Source organism: Lepidochelys kempii, chromosome 1 (assembly GCF_965140265.1).
Source record: "Lepidochelys kempii isolate rLepKem1 chromosome 1, rLepKem1.hap2, whole genome shotgun sequence".
In the NCBI taxonomy this organism is placed as follows: Eukaryota; Metazoa; Chordata; order Testudines; family Cheloniidae; genus Lepidochelys; species Lepidochelys kempii.
In genome coordinates, this window is record NC_133256.1 from 274,637,736 (window position 1) to 274,654,698 (window position 16,963).

Consider the following 16,963-nt stretch of genomic DNA (forward strand, 5'->3'; position numbering starts at 1 on the left):
TAGACTTGGAAGGATTAGACTTTTATTGATAAAATGTTGGTAAACATCCATTTCACTGTACACACAGAAAAATACTTCCAATGATAATCATCAAAATTTACAGACAGGCTAAGTAAGAAAAATACTGCTTGAGAAATTAGTCGAGTTTGTGAATTTTGACATGTGACATTGGCAATTTGTGTTTTAGCAGTATAAAGTTTAACATTTTGAGTCTCAATGTCTGCTGTCACTAAATAACCTCACACCCTCATAATTCTGCACAACTATGAAAACTTAAATTGAAGGGAAAAATTAAAAATGTTTGCAAATAAATATTGATATTATCCATCAAAATTATCAAAAATAAAAACTGAATTTTGCTAAATCTAATGATATTTTAGGGGTACCATGCCCCGCTTTTTTGGTGGGAACATTTTCTCTTTTACCTGCATTTTGCCCTCCTTTTTCATTATGAGAACTGCTAAATGTTATTTTTTTAGCCTTTAACAGAATTACATTATAAACATATTAGGAACATATTCAAATTTCAACAATTAAAATACAAGAAAGCTAATGTACTGTGACAGGGGCGGGCCAGATGGCTATAGGAGAGTAATTTTTTTTTTGAAGCAGAAAAGTATTTTATTTGCATAACACCTACAAAGAATCACCAAAAAGGAAAAAACAAAACTGTGCAACAAAACAAAAGCAAACGCAAGGTATAACACAGCAGCCTTCAGGAGGGAGAAGTGTTCAGGCTAGCCTGGGCCCAGAGCGGGGGGCTTCCTTGACACTCATCGTCTTCCACCCTCCTGAGTTACCTGGTGGCCTAGAGCTGGGGGCTTCCTTGACACTCGTGGTCTTTCACCCCCTCGAGTTACCTAGTGCCAAGCCCAGTATCACCAATTATTCCTCTCCAGAGAGTGCCCAACAAGATGGGCACAGCTGCGGGGTGGGCAGTTTGGGGGAGGGGGGGACGTACATCCACGTGTGATAGGACCCCTCCTAGGTGATGGTGATGATGGTATCCACAGCGGCAACGGCTGGGGCTGGGGTCTCTTGCTCTTCCCCTCAATCAAAGGGTCAGACGGAGGGAACCGGACGGGGTCACTGAGCAGAGAACCTCAGACAGCGCCTACCGCTCCTCGAAGGCATCAAGGGAGTCGGTGGATGCCGCCCAGAGGGAATCCGCCCGGATTCGTGAATGTACTGAGGATCGGAAAACAGCCCTACAGTTGCAGGATGCTTCATTGGCCAACTGCCTCTCTCTGGTATTATAGATGGCTGTTTTAGCTAGGGCTAGGAGGAGGTTAACCAGGAGATCCCGTGACTTTGTGGGGCCACGGATGGGGAGTGTGTAAATAAAAAGGTGAGGGGAAAAGTGCAGCCAAAAGCATAATAAAATATTCGTGAGGAGCCAGAAAAGGGGCTGCAACCTGGCATTCTCTAAATATACGTGCGTCAGGGTTTCCACGAGGAGCACGTCATCGGCGTATGCCAACAAGACCAGCCGCAGCTCCGGCTCCCGCAGCACCAACCCTGTCAACCTCTTTCGGAGGAGACAGAGGAAAGGCTCGATCGCCAGAGCATACAGCTGGCCCGAGAGGGGGCTCTCCTGCCGTACTCCTCGCCCGAAGTTGACCGGTTCAGTCAGGGTCCAGTTGAGCCTAACCAGACACTCTGCGGAAGCGTACAGGACCCAGAGAAAACTCACAAACTGAGGTCCGAATCCAAACGCCTGCAGAGTGTCCAGGAGGTACCCATGGTCCACTCTGTCGAACGCCTTCTCCTGATCGAGAGACAGGAGGGCGAATGACAGACCATCTCTACGCCCGAGTTCCAAAAGGTCTCAGACTAGAAATAGGTTGTCAAAAATGCTGCAGCCCGGGACAGTGTAGGTCTGGTCTGGGTGGATCACGTCCACCAGCACGGACCCTAGCTGCAGCGAAATTGCTTTCACTACGATTTTGTAGTCCGTGCTAAGGAGCGAGAAGGGGCACCAATTTCATAAATCGCGGAGGTCTCCCTTCTTCGGCAACAAGGCGAGCACCGCTCGCCTGCACGAAAGAGGGAGGATCCCACCCTGCAAGGACTTGGCTCAGACAGTGGCTAGGTCTGGGCCGTGTCCCAGAAAGCGCGGTAGAACTCTACGGTCAGCCCGTCCATGCCCGGAGATTTACTGGTGGGCATGCGACTGAGGGCTTCCGAGAACTCGGCCAGGGTGAGAGGCAGCTCTAGTCGGTCTTGGTCGCCCACGCTGACCGTAGGGAATTCCTCCCAGAGCACCCCGCAAGCGCCAGGATCGGTCGGATCCGGGGAGAAAAGGCTTGTGTAGAAGTCACGGGCCCTCCCACACATCTCCACCGGATCCGTGAGGGGGGTGCCATCTTCTGCTAGAAGGCAGGTAACATGTTTCTTGGCCCCCCTCATTTTCTCCAGGGCGTAGAAGAAATGGGAGCCGCGATCCACGTCCCGAAGGAGGCGAATGTGGGATCAAACAAAGGCACCTCGGGCGTGATGGTCCTTGAGGGCCCGGAGCTCCTCCCGCTTCTCCCGGCACGCTCCGCAGAGGAATGGGTCCTCGGGGCTGGCGGCCAGACGCCTCTCCAGCTCTAAGACCTCCCGTTCCAACTGCTTTATTGCCGCATTTCTCCGTCAGCTGGTGCCCTGGGTGTAGTTACGGCAGAAGAGCTTGGCGCACACCTTCCCTAGATCCCACCATCACCGGGCCGAGGGAAAAGCACGCCACTGCTCTCGCCAGGCCAGCCAAAACTCCCAGAAGGACGTCACGAAGCCCTCATCCTCCAACAGGCTGTTGTTAAAATGCCAATAGGCCGGCCCCATCCTCTCTGCACAGAGGGAGGCTGTTATGGTGGCTAAATGATGGTCGGAAAATGGGGCCAGCCGAATGTTGGAGGAGTGGGCTCGTGAAAGATGGAAACGGGATAAATAAATACAGTCCAACCGAGAGTGGTGTGACTGATGGGCCTCCACCTGGACAAAGGTAAACGTGGAAGTGTCATCCAGGTGGTGGTCATGCCAGACATCCACAAGGGAGTGATGTTCGACTATTTCTCAGAGAATGTTCGCAGCAGCCGGGCTCAGCTCGGCCCCTGAGCGGTCCTGTTCCTCAAGGGTGGTGTTAAAGTTCCCTCCCAGGACTAGGCACTCGTGAGAATCTAGGGTGCCAAGGAAGTCGGACACTCGCTGATAGAATTGCGGCCGCTTTGGGCTCGTTGTCGGGGCATAGATGTTAACGAGGTTGACCACGAGCCCCTCCATACGGACTCAGAGATGCAGCAGGTGGCCCGGCACGGCCTCAGTGACCCCTAGCACCTCGGGCCATAGGGTGGGGGAGAACAGGGTCGCCACTCCAGCTTGTCGAATCGTGACGTGGCTAAAGTAGACCCCGTCCCCCCACTCCAGCCGCCAGCTGTCCTCGGCGGTCGGATCCGTATGGGTCTCCTGCAGGAAAACCAGAGTACCCCCCTTCCCGAAGGTAAGAGAGCATCTGGGACCTGCGGAGAGCCATTCTACAGCCTCTGGTGTTCAAAGTTGTGATAATGAGAGGCGTCATGAGGAGGGCTGGGGGGGGTGGGCATTCCTTGTTGGCGGGGGTGTTCGCGGCCCCCGGCAGGTCGCGCAACAATCCGTGACCCATCCCGTAAGTGAGTAAATCATCACGGAAGCTGTGGGCCCGCCTGTAGGCTGCGGCACCGTGCCTTCCTTTCCCTCTACCCTCCTTTATAACGGCCCTTGTGGCCTGGAGGAGTTGATCAAAGTCCCCCCATAGCTGGAGAGCCAGCTGTACCCTGTTGCAGGAGCCATGGATGTCTTCTAAAAACTCCCGCAATGCTTTTCACAGCTCATGGGGGTGTGGGGTTATGATTTCCGGGTTATTCCCTGGTGGGGCTCTTAATGCAGCCTCGTGGTCCGCTGAGGCGGGCAGGCAGGGTGTGGACCACCGACGGGGCATCTGACAGGCTAAAGTTATTAGGTCCATCTCAAGCCTTGGGGTAAAAGGGGATGGCGGAGGGAAAATTGCAGCTCCTAATGGGTCGCGGCAGGAAAATGCAAAGGCTGCTCCTTGGGGGAAATCCGCAAAAAATGGGAAAGAAATAACCCCAGGGGCGGCAATAGCATTGCAGGAAGAGGTGGATTGGGCAGGGACAGGGGTGGGGGCGGGGGCAGAGGCGAGGCTCTGGGCTTTGGGAGGCAAGTAGCTGAAAGGTGGCGCCCCCTGAGCAAATTCGAGGGTTAAGGGGGCTCCCAGTGATGCTAGGCGCAGGCTTTGTGGTGGATTTGGCAGCCATGGCATCAGGTGGTGGACCACCTTCTGTAGGGTGCCCGCCCGGGAAGGCGGTTAGGGGGAGGGAGCATGGGGAAAGGGGGACTGGGGTGAGGTTGCCCAGACTGAGGCCAGCCGGCAGTAGGTCATCCTGTCCCTGGGTGACCGGGGTCAAACCTAGGGCCTCAATCTCCTCATACATGGAGGAGAGGATGCCTTCCGCCACCCCGGGGTCTCTCCTCTGGAGCCCGCCTCGACGGTCGCTTTGGGGTTCGCGTGCGTTCGGGTGATATTCGGGCAGAAGGGGCTTCTTCAGGGGTCTCGGAGGGAAGGGTCTCCCGTGGAGGGGAGATCCTATCTTCCAATGCTATTTTGTCTTCCCCTCCCGACACCGGTGGATGGATCTCACTCGTGGGCATAGCGGAAGGCTCAGTGTCAGTGCCTCCCTTCCTGGTCTTCTGGGGGGCCTCCACATCGGATGGATACAGCGGAGCTCGAGCCTTCCACTTGCCTCGCTTCCCCTGGACTAGGGACCAGCCCTCCATAGCATCGTCTGTGGGCTGGTTAGCAGGGGTCACGGTGGGGGGCAGAGGCGATGGTTCAGGGGTTCAGGGGGGGTAATGGTGAGGCAGCATGAAGGGGGGGGTCTCCTTGGGGCGGGACCTCTCCTATGCCCAGTAATATCTTTGCTGCACCCTCCTCCATAGGCTCTACCAGATTGGTAATAGCAAGGGTGGGACTCCCTTGCTCGTCTGGGCGTTGTAGGGGAGGTGTCTCTTGGGCCTGGACGGGAGCGGCGGTTGATCGAGCAGGAGGAGAGGTGGTTTCAGGTGTTGGGCGGCCAGGGGTGCCGGCAACGACGGAGCCAATGTCCTGCCGGGTCTCGGGGGTCTCGGATGCCCCTCCCCACTGGGCCAAGGGGCAGTCTCTTCGGACATGCCCCGCTGATCGGCAGAGGTAGCACCAGGCCTCTCCCGTGGAGTAAAAAACCCGATAGCGGGCTCCCTGGTAGGGGACTAGGAAGGACCCCTCGAGCGCCTTTCCATCACGCGCCGCTGGCGGCAGTAGAACTTGCTGGCGGAACGAAAGGACGTGACGAAGAGTGGGGTCCTTGCAGCCCAACGGGAGAGGGCTGATGACGGCAACGGGTTTCCCCAGGGTGGAGAGAGCGGGTAACAGGGCGGCATTGGGTAGAAAAGAAGGGACGGAGGTCAGAACTAGGCGGACGCACAGGTCCTCTAGCGGTTCCAGGGGAACAAACACCCCCCCACCGCCAGACCCTTCTCCACCGCCTCCTGGGCGGCAGCCTCCGATGCTAAGAAAAAGACGACCTTCCCATACATTTTGGAGGCCGCTACAATAGCCGTGGGTCCTACCACCCTCGCCAACGCCCGCACGTAGGTCTCCACGTGGGGCAAGGCGGGCACCAGGAGCCAACGGACGCCGTGCTTCCTGGTCATGGTGAGGAAGGGGCCCTGGCCGCTATTGATGGTAGCGGAGGTGGTGGGTGGGCGAGATGATGAGGCGGCAGGTGGTGGGGGGTCTGCTACCACCCGGGCATATGCCCTGGGGCTGCGGGAGGGACGTTCGCAGAGCTGGTGGAGGCAACAGCGGGGAGAAACGCCATGGTCGATGACGAGGCCACAGCGGTGGGGGTAGCCCCTGCCATGGAGGGCCTGGTGGTTGTAGCGGGGCCCTTTCCCTTCTTCACACCCTGGCCTTTCCGGCCAACTAGGGGGGCTCTCCTAGAATCTGGGGGGGCAGTACGCGTAGCAGCATCAGTAGTCGCCCCGGTGCCTCCTGCTGCCGATGCCCCAGCGGGGGCGGTGTCAGGTGTTTTGGCAGCAGTGGGGGGGGGAGGGAGGCTTGGGGGTTGGGCAGGGGGGTAGGAGGAGGAGGGGCAGCTGAGGTTGTTAGAGGGGACTCACCCCTCTCATTCCCTGCCATCGTGAGCAGGGAGAGATGGGGAGACACCAGAAGGGGGGGGGGGGGAAGCAGATTAACCACTTCTCCCTGTTGGGCTGCAGGCAGGGGCGGGGGCAAATGGGTCGGACTGGACAGGGGGAGGAAACAGGAGTTGGGATCAGGTAGTAGGGGCAAACTGAGCGGTGGGCAGTCCAGGGGGAGGGAGTGGGGGGACATGGACCCATGCGCGTTTGTCCAAAGAGTCTCGTTTGGTCGGCTGTCGTTTCCGGTCCGGGCGGCGGAATTCAGAGCAAGCAGTTGAATCTAGAGGCAGATGGCAAGTTGCCAGCAGGGACGGACAGCGGGGGGGGGGGGCCTGTGACGGTTGTAGTAGTGTTGTGGGGGGCACCGATGGATCGGGGGCCAGCTCCTTGCCACACCCCCTGTGCCCCTACAAACGCAGTTAAGACACAGTCAAACTCCCCCCACACGAGTACAGTTCAAAAGTTTCTCAGTCTTACGGCCCCCTCCACGATGATTTGTAGCTTTCCTGGGCGATTCCTCTGTCGGCTGCCTTCTCTCCCGGGCTTTGTGGAGCATTCCAAAAAATGCCAAGTAGGTAAGAAGAAAAAAATAACTTATTGGTTAATTACAGGTCCACAAACGAACAGCAAACGGCTGGGTCTGGGGGCTTCCACTCCCCTCCTCTGGGGAGCGGGTCGGCAGTCTCCCACCCCCACCCCCACCCCGGGGATTTCAGCTGGAGCAGTAGCAGTGTCCGAGGGGGCTGGCAGCCGACCAGCACTTGAACGGCAGCAAAAAAAAACAAAACGAAGAAAAAGCGGCTGGCCCAGTCGGGGGCGGGTGGGAACTGAAGCAGGGTCAAAAAGTAAGAAAAGCCCAGGCCAGGAGGAGAGGATAGAAAAGGAGATAGCTGAGCAGCAAGCGAAGGAGGTCCCTCTTCCCTGGGTATGGGAACAGGGAAGGTTCCAGAACATCACGAACCCTCTGGAGACAGTTAAGACAGGCTGCTTAGAACACCAGCAGCCAATCAAGAAGCTGCTAGAATCAATTAAGGAAAGCTAAAAAGGGCACCTGGGTTTTAAAAAGGAGCTCACTTCAGTTTGTGCTGTGCATGTGAGGAGCTGGGAGCAAGAGGCACTAGGAGCTGAGAGCGAGAACACAGACTATTGAGGACTGAGGTGTACAAGCATTATCAGACACCAGGAGGAAGGTCCTATGGTGAGGATAAAGAAGGTGTTGGGAGGAGGCCATGGGGAAGTAGCCCAGGGAGTTGTAGCTGTCGCACAGCTGTTCCAGGAGGCACTCTAGACAGCTGCGTTCCACAGGGCCCTGGGCTGGAACCTGGAATAGTGGGCGGGCCCGGGTTCCCCCCAAATCCTCCCAACTCCTGGTTGGACACAGGAGTCGTTGACCTGGACTGTGGGCTCAGAAAAACAGCCAAGCTGAGGGCTGCCGTGAAGCTCCAAGGCGAGCAAATCTGCCAATAAGCACAAGACCCACCAAGGTACAGCAGGAACTTTGTCACAACTGGTGTCGGCAGTGGGATCTGGTGTCCAGAGCACGGAGGAAGAAGGAGGGTGTTTGGAAGGAAGGAAAAAAAAAAAAGGAAGAGGGTCTATTTTTATTTTTTTTCACCACAATGAAGGAGGTTGTGTGGGCACTGACACAAGCCACGGCTGCCCAGCAGGAGGCTACTCGTATCCAGGCAGCTGCCTGACAGGAGGCAGTGGGGCTCCAGCAAGAGACTAATTGCCTGTTGATGGACCAGACTGCTCAAGACTGGGCTATGTTGCGGGAACTGGTAAATCAGGTAAAGGACCTTACAGAGCTGAACCGCGGCCACGATGGGACGCAGATCATGCGGGCCAGCAATTGGCTGCAGAAAATGACATGGGAGGATGATGTGAGGCATATCTCCTGGCCTTTGAGAGGACAGCCCAGCGGGAGGCTTGGCTCCGAGAACAGTGGTCTGGCATCCTCGCTCCATTCCTGTGTGGGGAGGTCCAGAAGGCCTACTATGATTTGCCTGAAGAGGCTGCGGCAGACTACCCCGAGCTGAAAGCAGAGATCCTAGCCAGATCTGGGGTAACGACCGCAGTGCGGGCCCAGCAATATCATGAGTGGAGGTACCAGGAAAACAAAACCCTGCGCTCCCAATTATATGACCTCATCCATCTCGCACGAAAGTGGTTACGAACTGAGTCCCTGAGTCCGGAGGAGATACTAGAGGTTCTGGTAATCGACCAGTACATGAGAGGACTACCGCCAGACCTTCGTGCCTGGGTAAGCCAGAACGAACCCTCCACTTACGACGAGGTTGTTGTGCTGGTAGAAAGGCGAAGGACAGCGACCAGTTAAGGAAGAAGCACCCTGGGTTAAACTAGCAGCACCAAGCCCTAGAGCTCGGGTGACTGGGCCACCAGGAGAACCCAGGTGCAAAGAGAGAGGGGCTGAAGGCCCACCAGAAGCCACAAAGAGTCGGAGCACTGAGGGGGAAGAGGATTGTGATGTTAGACTACCCAAACCAAGAGACCGGGGAATGCCTAGGGCTCCATACAGATGTTACGCCTGCGGGGAGTGGGGACACATAGCTGTACAGTGTTCCAATGCCGAGGAGCCTATACAGTGTAACCTGGGGAACTGGGCAGACCCATGCTCCCTAATCCACCTTGTGGGGGGTCTCATTAACCCCACATATGTACACTAGACCAGTGAAGCTAAATGGGGTAGAGACCACAGCACTGGTTGATTCGGGGAGTGCTATCACGCTTGTCTCAGGGAAGCTCGTGAAGCGTAGTCAGCTGTTGTGAGCTAAGTGTACGGGGATAGCATGCGTCCATGGGACAGTTGGTTATTACCCCACCATCCCAGTAAAAATCGAGATTCAGGGGAACACTACTGAGGTAGCAGCAGGGGTAGTCCCTAAACTCCCAGACCCGGTGCTCATAGGGAGGGACTTCCCAGGGTTTGGAGACTTACTCCCCGTAGGGGAATTGGAGAAAGGGGGAAGCCCTGAAAGTAGTGAGGCATCCACGGTAGACTGTCAACCCACAACCTTCTCTGAAATATCCCCCCAGATTTGTTCTCCCAGACAGCGTAGAAAGACGAAAAGGGAAAGAAGGGCAGCTAAGGCCTTGGGAACCCGAATACTGGCCCAAAGCCAGAGGATCGCTCTCGTAGGTAGGCGGACCCAAGCAGCTGAAAACGAGGCCACCCAAGAGGGAGAAGCACCCGAGTCTGACTCACACCCTAACGTCTCTGCACAAGTAGAGACAGCAGAGACTGGCCCCCTAGATCTCGGGCAGATTAGCCCCGGAAGAGGAAATTTTGGACTAAATAAAAGGATTATATTCAAGAAAAAAAAAAGATCATGCTTGTTTTTCATACTGCATACATATTTGGGAATATCAGCTATTAAGGTTTAAGTGCTGATTTTAGAAAGTTTTACAGTGAAACAAACATCTTACCACTAGCTGAACTCGTCCACCATTGAGTATGTCTGGATCTAAGTCAGGCAAGAAGCGATTGCTGTGTAGTGATAAAAAACAGAGCAAATACTTCAGAAACACCTTAACTATACAGATTTCGATAAGATACCTTCCTGGAAGTACTATTGCTCAATAGAGAAAGCAACATATTCAGTTAAATATGATCAATGATTATTTTTATTTTATATCAAGGCATATTATTTTTTAAACATCTGAGTAGCTCAAATATAGTAATCAGTTATTTCAAGCTAGCCAAACACGTAGTTCTCAAAATGCAAATCAGTCAATGACTGGAAACAAAAAATATAGCGGTTTGCTGAATAAGTATAAATTACAGCCATAGACTCTGATCCAAAACCCACTGAAGAAAGTGAAGACTCCCTTTGACTTCAGTGGGCTTTGGTTCAGGCTCACAATTATCAGGTCTAATCAAATCAGTTGTTATATTTATCTTCTGTCACAATGAAGTTGTTTAAGTCTATCAGCTGTTTTACACATTGTGTTCCCATTGAAGTCAATGGGAGTTTTGCCACTAACTTCAATAGGAGCAGGATTGGACAAAATATCGATATACAGTGTTGTAGCTGTGTTGGTCCCAGGATGTGACACTCTGAAACAGATGTGGCAGAGACCTAAAGATGAGCTCTGTATCAGCGCAAAAGCTTGTCTCACTCACCCATAGAAGTTGGTCCAATAAGATATTACCTCATCCAGCTTGTCTCTCTAGTACTAATATTAATGTCCTACACATCAGAGGTGCTGGAACTAGGGGTTCTACCACACCTCCCGACTTGAAGTGGTTTCCATCATATACAGGATTTACAGTTGGTTCAATGGCTCTCAGCACCCCACTTTAAAAATTGTTCCAGCACCCCTAATACGCACATTTGCAGAGGTAACTTCAGATTTTAAAACTTTTCCTGCGGCGGACATATTTTCTTACTTTTGAAAATCATCCTGTTTTCCTTTGCAAAATGTTTTCATTTTAAAATCAAAAGCAGTGAAAAATCACCTTAAACACCTGGAATCCATGAAGCTCACTATGAGATTATTGCTACTTACTCATCTGATATACACAATATAACAATGTAGAGAAAGATTATTTTTTCTAAGTGAAAAAATATATCAGTACAGTAGTTTTCTTCAGAAATTAGTATTTTTGCTTCTTAAAGAAATAGGTTAAATAAAGCATACTAGCATGATTTTTCTTTTTAAAAGAAAAGTCACTGCAGTTCGCAGTGACTTCAATGGCCAAATATTTATTGGCTATTGACTTCATGAACAAGAAATGGTAAATGCACTGTGTTTATGTTAACATCTCCGTTTAAGGAGCAACAATATTTTTAATAAATCTATACTTGTATTTTATCTAGTTAATAACCAAAACAAGTTAATACAGAGGAGGGGCGTTTTACAACCCCTTATCCAAATGTAGTATAGACTTGTCAAGGTTGTACTTTCTTAATTTGTTCTCTGTGTTTCAAAGATAAAATAAAAATACATATTATCCATTTGTAAAGTTTTAATTAGTTCCTTAACATATCCTAACAACGTATGTACAGTGTATCTAATTAGCTATTACACTAAAATAATTTGAATGCATTATATAACAAGGAAATTATGCCCCACGTGAAGAACATATATTTTTCCTATTTTCTTCATAGAATACAATTCCTCATATTTGTGGTGAAAAGTTCATCCACTGAATGCATCTGATGAAGTAAGCTGTACCTCACAAAAGCTTATGCTCAAATAAATTTGTTAGTCTCTAAGGTGCCACAAGTCCTCCTCTTCTTTTTGCAGATACAGACTAACACGCCTGCTACTCTGAAACTTGTTTGGGACCTGGTATTGTGATGTGCAGGCCTTTGGCTATAAAGCCATGTTTGTTTTAGGACAATACACCTAGGTTTCACTTTACAAGAGGTATTTAACATACACAAATCTAATTTAAAAGCCAATGAACTCACCATTTAACATTGCTCAAACTGGTTGCTTCATAATCTCCGACCTGTGTGTGAAGCCATTGGTATGTAAATTCTTTGCTCCTTTGTAATTTCTCAGCTGAAGTGGTATCCAAGTGGACAATATCTTCTTCCCTCCCTGGGGATGAGAAAGAGATCCTCATCTTCCATTGTTATTTGAGAACAAGAGAGAGTAAAAGAGCAATCATCCAACTCTGCAAATATCAGAAGATGATTTTGAGGAAGTCAACAAACCAGCAATTATCCACATAACCTGAAAAGAGTCCAAAGCCCTCTGAATTACTTTTAAACATTATTCTTTTTTAGGATAAAATCTTGACCCTTTGAAGAAAAGTGTCTGGAAGGGGAAGATTGCAGAGCATCCTTCTGCAGTAGCTGGGGAAATAAAATTCTATCTAGGAACTTACAGCCCTGCTTAGTGCAGCATCTAGATGCTTCTCAAACATTAATGAATTTATCTTTACTTTGCCCCCATAAGGTAGGAATTATTATTATGCTCATTTTCCAAATAGGGAACCAAAGCAAACGTGACTTGCCCAAAGTCACACAAGAAGTTGGCAGAGCCTCAACTGATAGTGGTCCCAACTCTCAGCTTCAGCTGCCTCCAAACAGTCATTTCATGTTAAGATAATAAATCTTAACTATATATTAGCAAAGGTTTTTTTTTTTCTGGGGGAAATCTAGCTGAAGAGTTGGAACAACTGCTGAAACTTACCTCTGAGTGTTGGGGGGAAAGCAGGGCAGAGAGACAGGGAGGAAGTCGCATACACAATAAGCTATAATAAAAAGTACATACTCTTTTTAACTGGCAAGTTATGTTTTCCAAATTATTGTTAATTATTTGCTACGTGTATGGTTTGGATTTCTGACTGTGTTATGTCTGGGGAATATTGCCAATTGTTTTATTCATAGCAATGCAAAACATTCTGACATCCAGTTACTTAAAAAAGGAAATGATCAAGATAAATGTATGTACATTAAACTGACAAATGTATGAACTGATTTTTAAATCACATCTGCTATTTAACACAATGGCCACTTTCCATATTACATTTAACACAGTTTTTGTTTTCTCAAACTGGCAAATGCTATGCAGGAACTGCTTAGTAATGCATAAGAAAATTCTGTTCTCTTGTCTCTCCCTAAAATATATTGACACACTTAAATCTCAGTGTTAATGTCTTGAATATTTTTCTTGAGGTTACAATCTTTTTACTTATTTAGAAAAAATAATATATTAAAAAAATAATAAATGTTAATCAACCACTCTTGTTCCATTTGTGAACCTTCAAAACCACCCATACCAAATATCATGTGTTTGGGGATCCGATATATCAATAGTAATAAAATGCTATTTACCTGACAGCATTCTTAAATTAGGACTCTAGCTTTCTGACAGCTTGTGGCCTGATTTTCAAAAGTACTGAACACCTACAAATCCCACTGAAATCATTTGGGGCTATAGGCATTCACCATCTTTGACAATCAGGCCTATCTATTTGCAAAACATAAACTCCTCTTGGAATACCAGGTTAAAGGGAACTTTTGACTATTCAGAGAGAAATGACAGTAATAATAACACCACCTCTCTCTTATGTAGTACTTTTCATCAGTAGATCTCAAAGCACTTTACAAAAGGAGGTCAGTATCGTTGTTCCCCATTTTACAGATGCAGAAACTAAGGCACAGGGAGGTAAATTGACTTGACCAAGGTCTCTTAGTAGGGCCAGGAGCAGAACCAGAAATATAATACCCAGGACCCCTAAGTCCCAGTCCAGTGCTCTAACCACTAGGAAATACAAGAAAACTAAATTAATTTCAGAAACATTAAAATAACACACATTAAGGGATCATTTCTAAGCTTTCAATCTATTACACTTTACCTACATGATACATGCACTTTAACCATTTAAGATTAGAAAACTCAATACAATAGTGATTTTTAGGTGCGGTCAATTAACAGTCAGCACGCACAACACACAACTGCAGTCTGTTATGCTTTAATATTTCAATATTAAATTTCTCTGGGCTAGATAATATCCTCACAATTGTGCATGTCCAACCTTTTTCATGGAACTTGGACTCTAGAGGATGACTTTGTTCAAGTAGTCAGCTTACTGAGGGTGCAAATTGAGGGATCAACTCACTTGGGTCTCTAAAGGATTATGTCTGGTCTAAGAAGAATCTTTCAAACATAAAAAAATATAGGGAGGTGATTTCAGGTCTCTAGTTTTATGTTACTTATTTCTCTGGTCTTATTAAGTTGGAAAGTAATGCCTGAGGCGTAACTATTAACACCTAACTAAAGCGCTAGGAACCTAGCCCAACGTTGGCAGTTGAAGAGCAAGGTAAACACCGTTGACAATAATATTTTAGAATATTATTTGTATTTAATCTGTAGTTTTGAACCTTTGCATTCCCCAGCTCAGAAGAACTTTAGCTGCTCCCCTAGTGGGGGGATGGGCAACTAGAAAGTACGCAGGGTGCCGAGTGGGGATTTTCAGGCTACGTCTACCCTTGGAACCAGGGGGGTGATTCCCAGCGCACTAAAAGTAGCGTAACTGCAGTAGCACAGGCAAAGTGCTGAGTGGCACCATAGGCTTGCTGCCCTGACTATGCACTCACGGTCCAGGAGTTTCCCAGTGAGCCCAATTAACGTCTGAAGGTGAATGAAAGAGCTATAAGATGGAAATTTCTCAAGGGAAAGCAATGTCTGACCATGAAACTGAACTCTAAACCAAAAAGCACCCAGAAACTTACAAATGTACTAAGGAAAAGGTTAACACAGAGTACTGCGTACACAGATTTTTTGACCCATTCACAACAGCAAGAGTCCTGCAGAAAGTAACTGAAGCATACGTAGCCAGAATCTAGTAAAATGAGGACTACAACCTTTGATTCTGTCCCAAAACTCTCTCCCTCTCCTTCTCCACATGATTGTTCAGATTTCAAAGAGAAGATCAATAAGAGCTACCACAATCTCCCCCTCCTGCTCTCCTCTAATCCCTCCACCTGCCCTAGTGTGATTCCACCCTTTTCACATCCTGACCTCCCTTGACCCCCACCATCATTCTCCAGTGCTCTCCTCTCATAATGCAAGCATGCTCTGGTCTCTCTGATCCTCAAAAAGTGAGGACTCAAATAGGGCCAGAGTCCAATATCTTGGTAAAATCAGTTCCACTTTTTGTTTGTGAGGCCATACTCCTCCTCCCCATTTCAGTTTTCTTGCTAGCTGTCTCAATTCCCCTCCCCTGCACTCTATCTCTGGGTGCTCTCTTCTACTCACATGACTTCAGGTACCTGACAAATTGAAAAAATCTACCTCTCCACTCCTAACCTGCCTCCCTCCATATAATACCATATCTCAGCTAAAGATGACACCTCAGTTTTCTCATAGTAAAATTACCTGGAAGATTTTTTTTTCTTCTGAGAAGGTTGTGTGATTTTTATGGTCTAGAAACAGAGTTAAGAAAACATGACCTAGCCACTGTTTTGGGTAGTCACAATTGAGATTCTAGCGATAAATACCAGGACTAAAATTAGTACCTAAAGTTGGGGACTACTGTTACTCCTTGATCATGAAAAATCCAAGATTAACAAGTAGAGAATTATAGAATGTATCTATTGCCAAGAGTAGATGCATTTTAACTCCTTCACAGATGACAACCTCCATTCTGGCATTTATATTCAGCATTGCTCTGGTAAATATCAGCATGTCACCTTGTAATACTGACATTTTAAAGGAGCCATATTGTACTAGGTATGTGCGGCAAAACAGTAGGATTTATTTTTTTTTTGCTTCTGCACCTGGCATAGCCAGACGCAAATGGTTTATCAAGTGAATTACATAGAAGAAAAGTAAGACAGAAGTAAACTACATAAATGCTGAAAGACTAAGATTCTAACTGCTCTGTAACTTTCCAGATTCATAGGAATAATTCAACTCCCTCACAAAATGTCAGTGCTACTATTTCCAAAGCAAGGTTTAGAAAGAAAGCAGTCTTTCATTTCTTGTATGCTGGATGAATATCAAATCTTTGTAACATCTGTGCCAGCATTTGATCTAACATTTAGATTCTTGAAATCTATGAGGCTGCATTAGGAAAAACAGAAGACAGGTATCATGGCAATACCATTTGTAGCTCCAAAGCAAAGCATAACAGTTTTCAATAGAATCCATAATTTGAAGTGATTATAAACATTTGCATCAAGTGACAGATACAAGATACCCATTTTAGGAGCAAAACAATTGAAAAAAAAATATGAGTAGCATATCATCAGAGTGGCAATTTATTTTTCTATCTATGGTACCTATATGCTCCCAGTCACCATGTTATATGAGCATCTTTTAATTTATTTATCATCTTTGAATATATTTATTCATATAACAACCTTCTAAGGTAGTGAAGTATTATTGCCCACATTTTACAGATAGGGAAATGATACACAGAGATATTGACTTGCCCACGGTCTCATAGGAAGTCTGTGGCAAAGCAGAGCATTGAAGCTGGGTCTCCCAAGTCCCAGGCTAGCACCCTAACCACTGGACTATTCTTCCTCTCTTTCCCGACCACCGTAGTCCTTAGTGTGAACTGAAATATGTGGACAATTAGAAAAATCAAAATCAACCAAGTTAGAAATGTGTCAAGTGCATTTGCTAAAATACTTTGAAACAGCATTTACTTAGTGCTATAGCTAGGCTTGTAAGGATTACAGTTTTATAGGTAAATGTCAACAAACACAGATTTCATCATATACACAAACTGACAAAAATATCTGCAGCAATAATAACGGAAATTTCAGATAGACAAAGTAAGAAAAATATGCTTGAGAACGTCTTAGAGTTGGATTCAAGGATATTTACTTTGTATATGCTGATGTGATGTTGATAATTTGTGTTTTAACAAATGACAAAGCTAACTTTTTGAATCTCTCAATCTACTGTCATTAAATAATGATGGTCTGCTCCCCCATACTTTCTGCAACAGTGAAAATTTAAATAGATGAAAATAAAAAATTGCTAAAACATAATTTTGCATAAAAATGAAAATGTAATTTGATAAAATCTAAAAAAAAAGCTTAAAATAAACAATATTAACTGTCAAAATTACAAAAGAATAAAAATCAAATTCTGCAAAGCCTAGCTATAACATAATTAAATCACTATCAGTAGCTGGATGTTCCAAAATATCCATTTCCACAAATCCATTTAGAGCCCATGTGTCTTGTTGTAAGGGTTCAAAAACGTTGAGAGCACTTGGCTGCATGTTGTTGCTACACATGCAGACTGGTGC

General features: G+C 47.5%; 1 protein-coding gene across 1 annotated transcript in view; it reads right to left on the minus strand.

The window, feature by feature from the left end:
- The window catches only part of LRRIQ1 (leucine rich repeats and IQ motif containing 1), a 179,997-nt gene that overhangs the window by 29,660 nt on the left and 133,374 nt on the right, over positions 1 to 16,963 (minus strand). The window contains exons 24-25 of the mRNA XM_073327613.1: positions 11,655 to 11,787; positions 9,664 to 9,724 (exon numbers count right to left, since the gene is read on the minus strand). Coding sequence (XP_073183714.1) covers positions 9,664 to 9,724; positions 11,655 to 11,787 — 194 coding nt within the window. The remainder of the gene's footprint in view (positions 1 to 9,663; positions 9,725 to 11,654; positions 11,788 to 16,963) is intronic.